Source organism: Symsagittifera roscoffensis, chromosome 1 (assembly GCF_963678635.1).
Source record: "Symsagittifera roscoffensis chromosome 1, txSymRosc1.1, whole genome shotgun sequence".
In the NCBI taxonomy this organism is placed as follows: Eukaryota; Metazoa; Xenacoelomorpha; order Acoela; family Convolutidae; genus Symsagittifera; species Symsagittifera roscoffensis.
The window spans coordinates 7,569,941-7,582,626 of record NC_087062.1 but is presented as its reverse complement, the minus strand read 5'-3'; the positions used below and the strand labels follow the sequence as shown (position 1 = coordinate 7,582,626).

The window sequence follows — 12,686 nt, the reverse complement described above, 5'->3', positions numbered from 1 at the left end:
CCAATGCTACCGACTGTGATTATAGCAAAAGTGCCACCAAATATGTGAACACTTTTAATGGACACTTTCATTTGCGATTTAGGTTAGACAAAAAGAAGATTCGTACTAATACTGTAAAACTCGCAATACGAAAGTGTAAAAACACATCCGAATACAAAATTCTTCCCAATTTTCAATGGTCGGAACAAAAATCGGTATGGTAATTTTGTTAAAAAAATTTGTTTTGGCTGTTATACAATTTTTTTTATACTATTTATTGGAGACAGGATCCCTCTTTTGGCCTACATAAGAGCCTAATTATGATCAATTAAACTACGAACTTTCTCAGCGATTTGCGACTCGGTAGTTTTAGCGTAATTTTAGTTTGACTAAAAGAAGCCAAAATGGCCAATTTTAGGGTTATTCACAAAGTAACATGCACAATATTAATACTGGTGAATATCTAAGCGAATTTATTCTCATTTTGTTTTTTTCCTCTTATAGCTAACCAATTTGAAAAAAAAACGTGTTGAAATTACCAATTTTGTTTATTTTGGACTGATAACCGAAATGACCACCTTATAGTACCCTTATATTGCTCGTTCGTCGCATCCCACACCTGTGATTTTAACCAAATGAAGCATACTTAAACATCGTATTTTTGGGGTCGGTAACAGAGCTAATCCGTTTGGTACTCACCTCAAGCAGTTCAAATTGAGCGAGTAGTTCGCCTGCTGCCTCCGCCCCCCTGTGCACTTGGTGCCACTCCAGATCGGGGGGCCAGTCTGGCTTCTCATAACTCACCCACGCCTCCTTCACCACTGGGGTCACTTTGGTGCGCCCGATGAACTCGTATGAACCCTGTAAAGGTCAAACCACTCTATTCTAAAGATCAAACGTAAACCACTCCATTATTCAAAAAAAAAAATCTCGTCTTTCTTTTAAACAGTGAATTTTAGAGGAAAGAGTTTGAAAATTAGAGAAATGTGACAAAATTTAAACGAGATGTGTTTCTCTGTTTTCTATTTTTAAGATTATAGTTTGCAATCAAGTTTTATCAATTACCATTTACGTCAAAAATACCAATTTTTGTATTTTTTTCTCGTAATTTTTAACACCGTCATTTACGCCGATATGTACATAATTCAAAGAAACGTCTATTTCCAAAAAAAATATTGATAAAGCATGTTAATCGCAAGCGTAAAACGTTGTTATTAGCATTTTTACAAGCTATTAAACAATTTTTTGATCTTATTAATAGTAAATGAAAATTGTTTTCAGGCTTATAATCAGAAAAATAATGGTAATAATAAATTGTTTTCAGGCTTATAATCAGAAAAATAATGGTAATAATAAATTGTTTTCAGGCTTATAATCAGAAAAATTTTAAGTTTTGTACAATTTGATTTGACCAAATGGTCCATTTTTAAACTTCTCTGAGTTCGGCGGCTCAATTATTGACGAAAAATTTGTTATACAAAATTTTGTACAAGTTCAATAGACCAAATGGTCCGTTTTCAAAGTTCTCGTTCAGCGGTTCGGTTCATTTATTGAATAGCAGTTTGTTAACCATGGAATCGGCGTCGAATATCTCGACAACGATGAGCATCTTGTGTTGGTTTTTGAGCACAGCAGCCGAGTAGTCCAGAGTCAGTTGAGGGAACAGCAGCATCTCATCCCACGTGGGGTTCAGCGTCTCATCCAGAATCTTGATTAACATTCTTCAAATTAACATTTTTGACAATTTGAAAATCTTTCATTAAAAATTTTCTTCAAATTAACATTTTTGACAGTTTGTAAATCTTTCATTAAAAATTTTCTTCAAATGAACATTTTTGACAATTTGAAAATCTTTCATTGAAAATTTTCTTCAAATTAACATTTTTGACAATGTGAAAATCTTTCATTAAAAATTTTCTTCAAATTGAGTTAGGACCGAAGTGTAACTCATAGAGTAATTTCGGATAGGGTACACCGTCTGCTCGTCACGCTATCTTATTTTCGGCCGGATAGATTCGTGCAACTTCTTAGTCTAATACCGATCCTAATCTTACTCTTATACTATCTAGTCTCAGGTTGTTTAACTAGTCTCTGCTAGCCTCAATAGATCTAGGGTATACTGGTTTATTGCGGCTGCTGAAGTGCTCGGGAGAGTCCAACTAATTTCTAAGTTAAATTCAAATCTCTCTGGTGCTGAAATTACAAGTAACTTCAGCACTTACAAATAAGTGGGTTGTTAGTTAGATGGATCATGATTGGTTAATATTAAATACTTTACATTGGTAAAACATTTAATTTATCCAATCATAAAATGTAGTTTAGATCAGGTTCCACCCATCCGGGTTTTACAGAGTTTTTTAGAATAGTTCTTCTGCAATTCGAAGGATGGATGATGGACGTTTGTTTTTGGCGAACATCATAATTTTCTTCCGTTTCCTCTTTTGTTAGGGAAGTTCCAGGAAGCTGGAGTTAGAGACATAAGACGTTGTGTCTTCTAGTGACAACGACTACGTCTTTGCAACAAACTCAAATCTGATTTCAGAATGGTTTGCTATGTCAGGTTTTTCTGTTCTGCGTGGAGAACTTCTTTTGTGTATGATCTAGTTTGGGAATGGCGTGGAGATTGTGCGTGGAGGGGATGCCTGGTTACTCGGATCTGTACGTATACTTGAACATCGAGGTGGTCATTGGTCTAGTTCAATGAAGTCCTTTTCTGCGAAGTCAAGTCGTACTCTAAATCCTTTGAGTTGTGATTGTGAGCGGCATATCGATTGTAGTTGGTCATTCTCTCTCGAGTGTAGTGGGGTCGTCTTGTCTTTTGATGTTCGTCCTTGGTGTTGTATTCTGATCTATATATTGCATCATGTGATTTTACATTTTATAAAACTTTTATTAGTTTAATATTTTTTAATAATGATTTTAGTTAGTTGTTTTCACAAAAGCTTTTTGTTTTAGTTCGGTTATTTTGAAGAGTTACTCACACTTGAGTAGCTCTTATTAAAAATAGTGGTGTGGTCACAAAGCGTGGATGTAGCGCGGTGGGTTAGGCCGGCTATAGAGCATGCTCAGGACGTCCTTCCTGGTGGGTTAGGCCAGGAGTGGGAGTATGATTTCATGCGGTTTTTTGTGAGGGGTCCTGTTATGTGACAACGTTTTATGTTGGGTTTGTTGTGGTTTTTCTTATGTCTTGTTGGTTATGTCCTTTTTCCAAAAAGCAAATTGTTCGTGGTATGGGTTTGTCTTTCGACTTTTTTGTGTTTTATTATTTCTTTCTTAGACTTTATAATAGTCTTCAAAAGAATAAATTATCCAGTTTTAAACTGGGTTAATCCGGTTTGGGTACCGTTGGTTTCCTTTTCTTAGTCATGCTGTTATTCTATGATTTGTGGTATTTAGTAAGCTGCGTTGGTTAGTTTTGTTTAGTATATGATTCCTTTCCAACCGGGTTAAAGGAAAGTTTGAAACATGTTATTATATGTTAGAGTTGTTGAGTGTGAAAACTTGAAACTGAAATTCATTATTTTAAACAATTCTTCGTGGGCGAGCTGTGCGAGTGTGGATAGAATTTCTGTGCGAATGAATGAAAATATCAAAAGGTTAGTACTGCATTTGCATTTATTTAACTTACTACATAGAATTTAGAAATTTACTGCTAGTCATGGGGGAATATTAAGATACAAATTTTCATCATAATTAGATTTACTGCTTGTGGGGGAAAATTTTAGAAATGAATTTACTGCATTGGTATTAAATTTATAAATTTATAAGTGTAAGAGATTAATAGAATTTTTGAAATCTGTTTGATGAAATTTGCGATTTTTATTTGTCTTTTGTGGTTTTTGTAGGTGATCGTCGGATGAAGGCTAAAAATCTAAAGAAAACATAAATAAAGTATGGTGAGTTTTTTAATATTTTAATTAGTTAGTAATATTCATTTAATTCATACTTACCTGTTAGTCGTCGGGGAAAAAACCGTGGGGAAAGATGTCGTGAATTAGTTCTGAAGTTGTTAGTAGTTTAGCTAAGATGCGGATGATATTTTTAGTTTGAAGCAGTGGCCAAAGCAATTGAAGTGCCTTAATAGTGGTTAGTTCTTCAGTGCCAACTGCAAACTCATAAGGTGTGTTTTGGATTAAGTTATATAATTTGTGATTGAATTTAGTGTTGTGGATGAATTCTAAAATTGGGATTTCTATGGGTTGTACAAACTCGTGCGGGATAAGGAAGGGTCGGGATTCTTCGGCGTTGAAGGTCTTGGTAATGGGACAGAAGATGTACATTTGGGTTATGGGGTCATAATTACGAAGAATACCATGGAGGTTAGTGTCTTTAATACAATATGTGAAATTTAGGAAAAATCGTGAAGTGTATTTGGAATTAATGAATTGAAAACGATGGTGTGGTTGTCTAGAGGGTGTGTGTAGGTCAAAGTGATTTTGGATGAAACGATAATAACTATATGTGTGGGTTTGTTTAGTGCGCAACATAATATCGTGTGAGCAGTGTAAATCTCTTTCGTGTGGTGCAAGGAAATGAAAGGTTAGTGAAAATATTTGGAAGCGTTCTTTAAAACTTTCGTATGCTTGTGTGTCTGTTAGTGCTTCTGAAATAATGTGATCAAACTTTCGGTCGAAGATGTTTAGTGTGAATGTATATGGTGTCTTGATGAAAAATTTCTCGGTAATTTGTGGATTAGCGAAGCGATCGTCGTCTAAGAATTGATCTTGGTTAGCTCTGATGATGTTGTGGTCATAGTATTCGAGTGTATATTCGTTAGCTCTAGGTGCAGTGTGTGTTTTTAGTGATTTTTTATATCCAACGTAAGTAAATTGTCTAGGTGTTAGTGGTGTAGTGAGTCGATATAGTATGTCCGTATTTCGCTCTATATCGATGTGAGTGTTAGATAAAGGTAAGCAAAGAGGGTTAGTGAAATGATAATATGAGGTCCAAGAGAGAGTAGGCATTAAAACGTATTCATCTACGAAGTTGCGTGTTTCGTTAGTGTCGTGGGGGGTGTTTAAGGTGTATTGTGGGAATGAGGGTAAGGTGATGGCTAAAAATTCTTTTGTGTTAGTATGCTTGGGGTGGTTGATGTATTCACGGGCTGTTCCTGGTTTTGCTGGGAAAGGATGGTTGGGGAACTTTCTTTTAAAAGTGCGGTAAGCTCTATTAGTGTTGAGTGAAGATTCAGTTGATGGGGATGATGGTGCTAATGATTCAGTATAAGTTGAAGAGGGTGTAGGGGTAGGGGGGTTGGATGAATTTATTGTGGAGGAGATTTGGTTTATGGTTGGGGTATTAAGGTGGTAGGGTTGTTGTTGAAGGGTAATAAAATTATCTAGCTCTGGGGAGATTCGGGGGGTGTCTGGAGAATGAGATGATTGGTCAGAATGGTATGAGGAATAGGTTGGGGTAACTTGGGAAGCATAAGAGGGTGTGGGAGTAATTGGGTCAGGGTTATTGGATAATATGGGTTGAAAAGGGGGTTGAGAAAAATTAGAAGAGTTATGAAAATTATTGGATGGGGATGGTTCTGAGTCGGCGAATTCATCGGGGGTTTCAATATTCGGGTTATTTAGCTGTGAGATGGAGTATAAAACTGAGATGTGTGAATTAGTGTCGGAATTCATGCCTGATGTTACATTACTAGATGGAAAATCGGGTGGCGGAAAAGCAAAAAGTGGTATTATTGGGATTGGAGAGGTAAGATTGGTTGGGTGGGAATTTGATCGGTGTAGTGATCCAAGTTGGCGGCTCATCGTGGGCTAAAAAAATGATTATTTTGAGACTGAAAAGCGGTGGTATGGGGTTGTTCAATAATTTGTTCATAAGTATTATCATCTTGTGACTGGTGTGTCATTATATGTTGAATGGGACTTTGTGATGTGGTGAGTCGAAAATTTGGATTATGTGTGATGGCTAAGTTTCGAAAATTTCGTGGGACTAGGGATAGTGGATGGTTATTTGGTAGGGCTGGTAATTGTGGTGCCGTTGGCGTTATGTCTACATTGTTATGTTCTTCGTCGTATGTATTTTGTCGTGTTGTTATTTTTGTGTTATATTCTTTTATTTGTGCGTCTAAAAGAATTTTGTTTATAGATGTAGAAAAGATTCCAAAAAATCCTGCAAATAGTATGCGTGCTACACTTGCTTGTCTGTTTACTTGTGTGTGTATAGCACATGTGTTGTAGATTCCTTTTAAAAGTGAGAAAAGAAATCCAATAAAGTTAAACATTGCGTATAAAATAGTCAATTTTTCTAAGATGTAGTAGGGCCATCCTAGAAAATCGAGGATCTCATTTTTGAGTGTAACAAAGCTAAAAATGTTAATTGGTGATATATCTTGGGGACGGTATTTTTCACCGTTTAGATATATATAATCTTTGATGTCTTTAAAATATCCGCTATAGTCTTGCGTGTAGATATCGGCAAATCCTGCGGTTTCTGCAAGTTTGCGTAAATTTTGGTCTATTGATTGTCTTTGTATAGTGTCCATTTGTGTTAATAATTCTTGGAATTGTTGTGTTCTAATGTGATGTTGAATATCTGATTTTGAATAGATTCCTATTGATTGTAAGTCTATATTTGGGTTTCGAGCAATAGCGCGAATGCTTTCTGGTGAAAATTTTTTGAGTGATTGCATTAATGTGGGATATGGTGTGAGAAGATAATATTTATTTTCATCAGGGTTTAGTTGTACTACATTGTGGCTGTTTTCTGATCCACATGGGACTGCGGTATCCCAGAAATAGGTTCTTCGTGAAAGTGTATCCACGAAATGTACTTTATTCTTATAAAAGATAGGGATTCTTTTATAACATCGTTTATCTTCAAAAACGTATAGTGGTGATACTTTTTTAGTACAAGTATAAAACCATAAGATGTTTCCTTCATAGTCTAAAAAATTTGATCTATTTCCAGATAATAAGTATCCTGCATAGGGTATTTTTAATACTGCTAGTGCAAGTGATTGTAATATTTGTGTTCGTTCTAATTCGCATAATTGGTGTAGTGTTTCTAATTCGGAGAGTGACATTTCTTGAAAAATTCGGCTAATTGTATAATCTAGTTTCATATCTAAATGAATATCATAGTGGATATTACCGAAATATGTAGTGTTCATTAGTGATAATTCTTGTAAGCGTGTGCTTCTGGTGTCCTGAGGTTTTAGATGTCCACCAGGTTGTCCGTTGCTTTTTTGAAAATTAACTGGTATATAGGATGTTCCTTCGTTTAAAGGATGACCTGTGGCATATGGGTCGATTTTTATTTTTCCAGTGGTCATGTCGAATCCTTTTTCGTATTCAACTAATATTTCAGAGTATTGTGTTCTGTGAAGTGGATTCCTGTATTTACATGCAAGTTCTGTTTCTTGATATATTTGAAAACGTGTCAATTTGTTTTCTATATTGTCTATGTTTCTAAAATTAGAACTTAGTTTTCGTGATGGATGGACTTGTTCATATGGAATTGATTGTATAAAATATTTTTCGTGAAATTTTATCATACGAGCGTGTATTTTTGCTACTTGAAATGTTGTACATGTATCTTCGGGGAACCAAACAATTGTTGCTTGTGTTCTCGTTGTAGGGTCGCAATAACCTTGATCATTTTTACAAGGTAATCGGATTCCTTGATAGATCATTGTATTATCTGATAAATCTCGTGTTAGTTGTATTTTTTCGAGTTGTATTTTCCAATCGAAAAACATTATTTCTTGGTATCCTTTATTTTTTGTGTCTGCTTTGCAGTTTGATGGGTCATTTATACCAATGTGTGGTATCCAATGTTTATCGTGTAGGTCATAGGTTAATCGTCCGTGTGCGCCGTTATACGGGTATTTTTCGTCTAGTTTTATATGTCCTTGGTGTCTTTCAAGTTGTGATTGATGTACAGAGTCTGAAAAAACTTGAAAATTAACTAATTTTCTTTGGGAGTTTTTATTTTGTGTGATGTTTAGTCTTAGTAATTCATTTTTACAATCGTCGGGATTGAGATGTAAAAGACGTTCTATATTACTTTGATAGAATGATTCATGGTCAAGTCGGTTTTTGTTTCCATTCGAGACTTGTGAACAATGTACTTTCTTTTCGGAAAATGTTGCTGTGAATTTATAACCTGTAACTGTTGTTGCTCGGGCTTTTGAATAGAGTGTTGCTATTACATCTGTGGTTTCAATAGCTTGTGGTTCTGTTTCACATTGTGATACTTGATTTATTGCATATTTATGTAGTGTTTTTTGTTCATTTTCTTCACAATCGTAATGTGTTACTAATAAATCTTGTGGTCCTGTACGAGGGGAAGGGTTTATGTTTTGATTTGAGATTACTAGAAAAGGGAGTTGGAGAAAAATTAATAATTTTAGAATATACATGTGTATGATAATCCTGAGTATGGATTATAAAATGTAATGTAGCCAATTGTGTTTTTGGTATATCTGTCGTATTTGTATATTACTTCAGTAGTTATAAACGGTGGTGGTAGTGATTGAGCTGTTATGTTAGGTGGATTTAATGGGTAGGGATGTTGGGTAATATTATTTAACTTAACTGTGATTTCAAACTTTAATTGTAAACTGTTTTGTTGGAGTATTTGAATATTGTGATCACGGATATCGTTGTGAATATCTTGGCGATATTGTAATCTATTAAAGGCCCAGTTATGAAGGCGGTTACTTTCTTGATGTTGTCCAAATAGTGGTGGAGGTGCTGTGAATGTATTCCAATCTAGTCTTAAAGGAATATTTATTGATGATTGTTCTCGATATCTGGCGTCGAGATTATTTGGAAAGTTTAAGTTAAAGGGTGGTGGTGAAAACTGGCTTATTGATGGTGTTGATGGTAGTGATAATGTTTCTGGTAGTGATGAGGATGTTGTTGTATCGGTAGAAATATCTATGGGGTCATTGACTAAATTTGGTTCACCTTGTGTAAATGAATGTGTAGTCCAATATGGTAGTCGTGATGCCTGGTTTGGGGGGTTAAAGGGATTTTCACGTATTTGTTCAGATGTTGGTGTTGAACCTAAGTAATCTGATGGTAGGCTTGAGGTGCTACGTTGTGAAAGAAGCGTAGGGGTTTCTGGTAATATACCAATGGGGTTTTCTGGAGTGTTTTGTGATGGGGATTGAGGTATATCAAAATGAACTCGGGGAGTTTGAAAATTTCTATTTCGTCGAGGATGTATAATTTGTCTATTTATTTCGACTGTATTTTGGTTTTGACTAGAATTTTTTATTCTACTTAGTTCTTGTGGTAGTGTTGGGTATAGGTTATATGTTGGTTCGCTTAGAGGTGCTTGTCGTTGAACTGGTTCTAGTGGTTCTGATAAACGAGTATGTCGTTCTTCAAAAGTGTATGGATTGTCTTGAAAAGAAATTCGTGTAGATGTTTGAGGATTTTGAGTAATTGAAGGTGGTGTTTGGTTATCTTGGGATGATGTCGGTGAAGACTGATTCTGTGACTGTTGGGTAGCAATTTTTGATGGTTTTTTGAATTATTATTTTAGTGAGAAATTTTGTGTTTATTATAATATTCTTCCAAAAAAAGAATTAGAAGGACTGTTGCTAGGGCAAATGTGAGGATTGCTTTCTTTATACATTTACAGATGGTCAAAATGAGGGATGATAAAAATGTTATGAAAATTACAAACAATAAAAAAATATCGGTTCTACTGAAAATTGTTCGTATCATTTAGACAAGTTGTTAAAATCGTACCTGTGGATATATTCAAGGGTTTTCGAAAGTTGGAGGAATAGTTCGAGAATAGTGTAGAAAATTAAAAAAATGTTACAAAAAATGATTAGGATTATTAGAAAAGATTCAAGTATATCAAAAAGAAATATTATAAAGGCTTCAAGTATTGAAAAAAAATGTTTAAAATTTATAAGTATTTGAGCAACTGTTTGAGAGAAGAGCATTTAAGAAATGATCTCTTGGTCGAATATTTTTTGCTGTTTGAGGCGATTTTCTAGTGTGGTCGGATTATTTATTAGTTTTTTGACAAGTGGGTTGAGTTTTGTAAAAATTTGTTGGGGGCAATTTTCATGGTGACTGGGAGGTCGTCTTTTTCTTTATTTTTGTTTGTCAAATGATCCGGGGTATGGTGAGATTTTTATACTTTAGGCTAATTAAAATCTTCATTTTGTTACTTTAGGCTAAGTTATCAAATTTGTTTTGGGGGTATTCGTGGTCTGAGTTGGGGAAATATTGTTGATCTTTGGGTTATTAGATAAGGGAGGGGTACGGTATTATGGTGATATTTATTTTAGTTGTCAAGTTGGAGTGGTTTGCTTATTTTTGACCTGGAGGTCGTAAAGTTATAGTTATAGATGTGCCTGGAGTTCTATATGATTCGTCTAATTGGTCTTAGTTTGAGTTAGAGAAAGTGACGGATTGGATGAATCCTATTGGTCTATTTTGAACTAGAATTATTGCGTACTTGTGAGCATGTTATTTTGAAAAATTGAAATGAAAAATGTTTCGGAGGTTTCAAGATTGTGAAATATGAAATCTTAAAATTACTTTTTAAATTCTACTTTCTTTAATATTTTAGATTGGGGGATGAACATTTTGTAGTTTTTACGTGGTTGATTTCGGAGTCTTGTTGTTTTTCTATGTTCAGATTTGTCTATTTCTTCTTGGGGTATTATTTGTTCTGTCATTTTTCTATTTTTTCTTTGTTTTGGAGATTCTTTATGGTTTTGTGTATTGTTTTTGGTGGCGGTTGGTTTTGTGTTTTGATTTTCGGTGGGGTTATCATTTTGTTCTTTGTTTTTCAGATGTGGTTCATTTTGAATGATTTTTAATCCTGTGAAAGAATATAATTGAGTTAATTCGCGGAGTGCGTATTCTTTTGGGTAATAAGGTAATAGGTTGTTTCGATGTTGAACGATTTCTTTTTTGTTTGAGTCGGTAATTTTATATGTGACATCAGTGGGTTTTGCAATTATTTGGTATGGTCCTTTTCGAAGGGGTTGTAATTTTTTAGAAATTCCTTTTTGAGTATTAAAATTAGGTATTAAAACAAATGTTCCAATTTTTAAATCGGAGGCTGGTGTAAAACGTGAATTGATTTGTTCATTGATGTTTTGTCTTTGTAATAACTTTTTTGTTATTTTTTGATAAATTTCATTGTGTTTTTTATCTCTATTTAGAATCCATTCGGTGTGTGTACCGGAGGCTAGTTTAAGAATTTGTGGGTGATGAAAATGATCTTCATCATGTGTATGTAAAGGTAGGTTATAACAAATTGAGTCTTTATTTGGTTGACAATAACCTTGTGCGTTTTTATGAGAATTTGCTGTAAACATTATTGGTTTGCGTGGCTTTTGGTTAAAAACCATTTCGTATGGTGACATTCCTAAAGTTGTCGTTATTTGTGAATTATATGCTAAGGGAAATAATTTTACATCTGCTGACCATTCGGTATATTTTGTATCATTTCCGTTGATGATACATCTAAGATATTCTTGTAATGAACGGTTCATACCTTCGACTAAGCCGTTTGTCCAAGGTGCATGAGATGTACGTGGTTTGTGTTTAATGTTATATAAATGACATAGTGTGATAATTTCATTATTTATGAATTCTGTACCGTTGTCTGTAACTAAAATTTCTGGTAGTCCGAATTTTGCTATCCAGTGTTCATAGAGTGTTGTGTAAGCGTAATAAGCGTTACAATGTGGTACTGGGTTAAGTGCTACATAATGTGTAAATGCGTCAACAATTACCATAATGTAGGAGTTTCCTTCTGATGAGGGTGAAATTGGTCCTTTAGTATCAAATGAGATACGATGGTTAAAGTACAAACTTTGTCCTTTAAAATCTTGTTTTTGTGCTATTTGTTTTTGATTTGGGTAAGGTTTATTTAGTTGACATACTATACAATCATTGCATAGTACTTTTATCCAAATTGGTGCATTTGGGAAGTAAAAATTTTGTATAAAATTTGAATATGTTTTTTTCTGATCCAGAGTGTCCTTTAATATTTTGTGTATGTGAAATATTAAAAGCTATAAGAATCATACTTAAAGGGAGACATGGAACTGTAGATTCATTCAGGTTATACTCTAAAAGGTCTGTATTTTCGTTAATTGTTGTGTTGTTAAATTTGCGAAAGTATCGGAGGAGTGTTTTGTTTCCTAGAATGGTTGAATCTGCTTTGATAGGTTTAGTTTTATATTTGTGCCATGATTTCAGTTGTCGAATTACTGGGTCAAGGTTTTGATATTGTTTCAGTGTTGAAATTGTAATTGTTTCTGTTGGGGGGAGAAAAATGTTTTCGATTTCTAATTTAGATAAGGGTATTGTGTCAAGTGGGTCGTGAAGGTCAAAAACTTGATTTATTGTGTATTTTGAATCATTTGTTTGTGGTCCTGATAAATTTATTTTATCAGTTAAATCTTCTTTTTCAATTAGTGGAAAATGGTCTTTTTTAGGCGGGTGTTGTTTTGTTCGTTTTTGTTGGGTGTTATTTTTGATCCATTGAGAATATGGGATTGGTTTGAAAGTTGATGTTCCAAGTAAATCAACTTCATAATGATTATTTTGACAATCTAAATAAAGTGGGAAATGTTGTAAACTATTTATTTGTGATTGTTCAATATCAGTTTTTACTGCATATTTGCATTCCAATCGGGGTGATGTTTCGTTTTCTGCAAGGTAGAATTTTATGTTTTTGGGTATTTCAACTGTTGTTTTTCGTGT

At 34.3% G+C, this 12,686-nt stretch overlaps 1 protein-coding gene across 1 annotated transcript in view; it reads right to left on the bottom strand.

Moving 5' to 3' along the window:
* Positions 1–12,686, bottom strand: part of LOC134857159 (otoferlin-like) — a gene marked incomplete in the record, with an annotated part of 123,098 nt that overhangs the window by 75,291 nt on the left and 35,121 nt on the right. Inside the window, 2 exon segments of the mRNA XM_063873537.1 lie at positions 679–840; positions 1,550–1,687. Of these exon segments, the coding sequence (XP_063729607.1) occupies positions 679–840; positions 1,550–1,687 (300 nt within the window).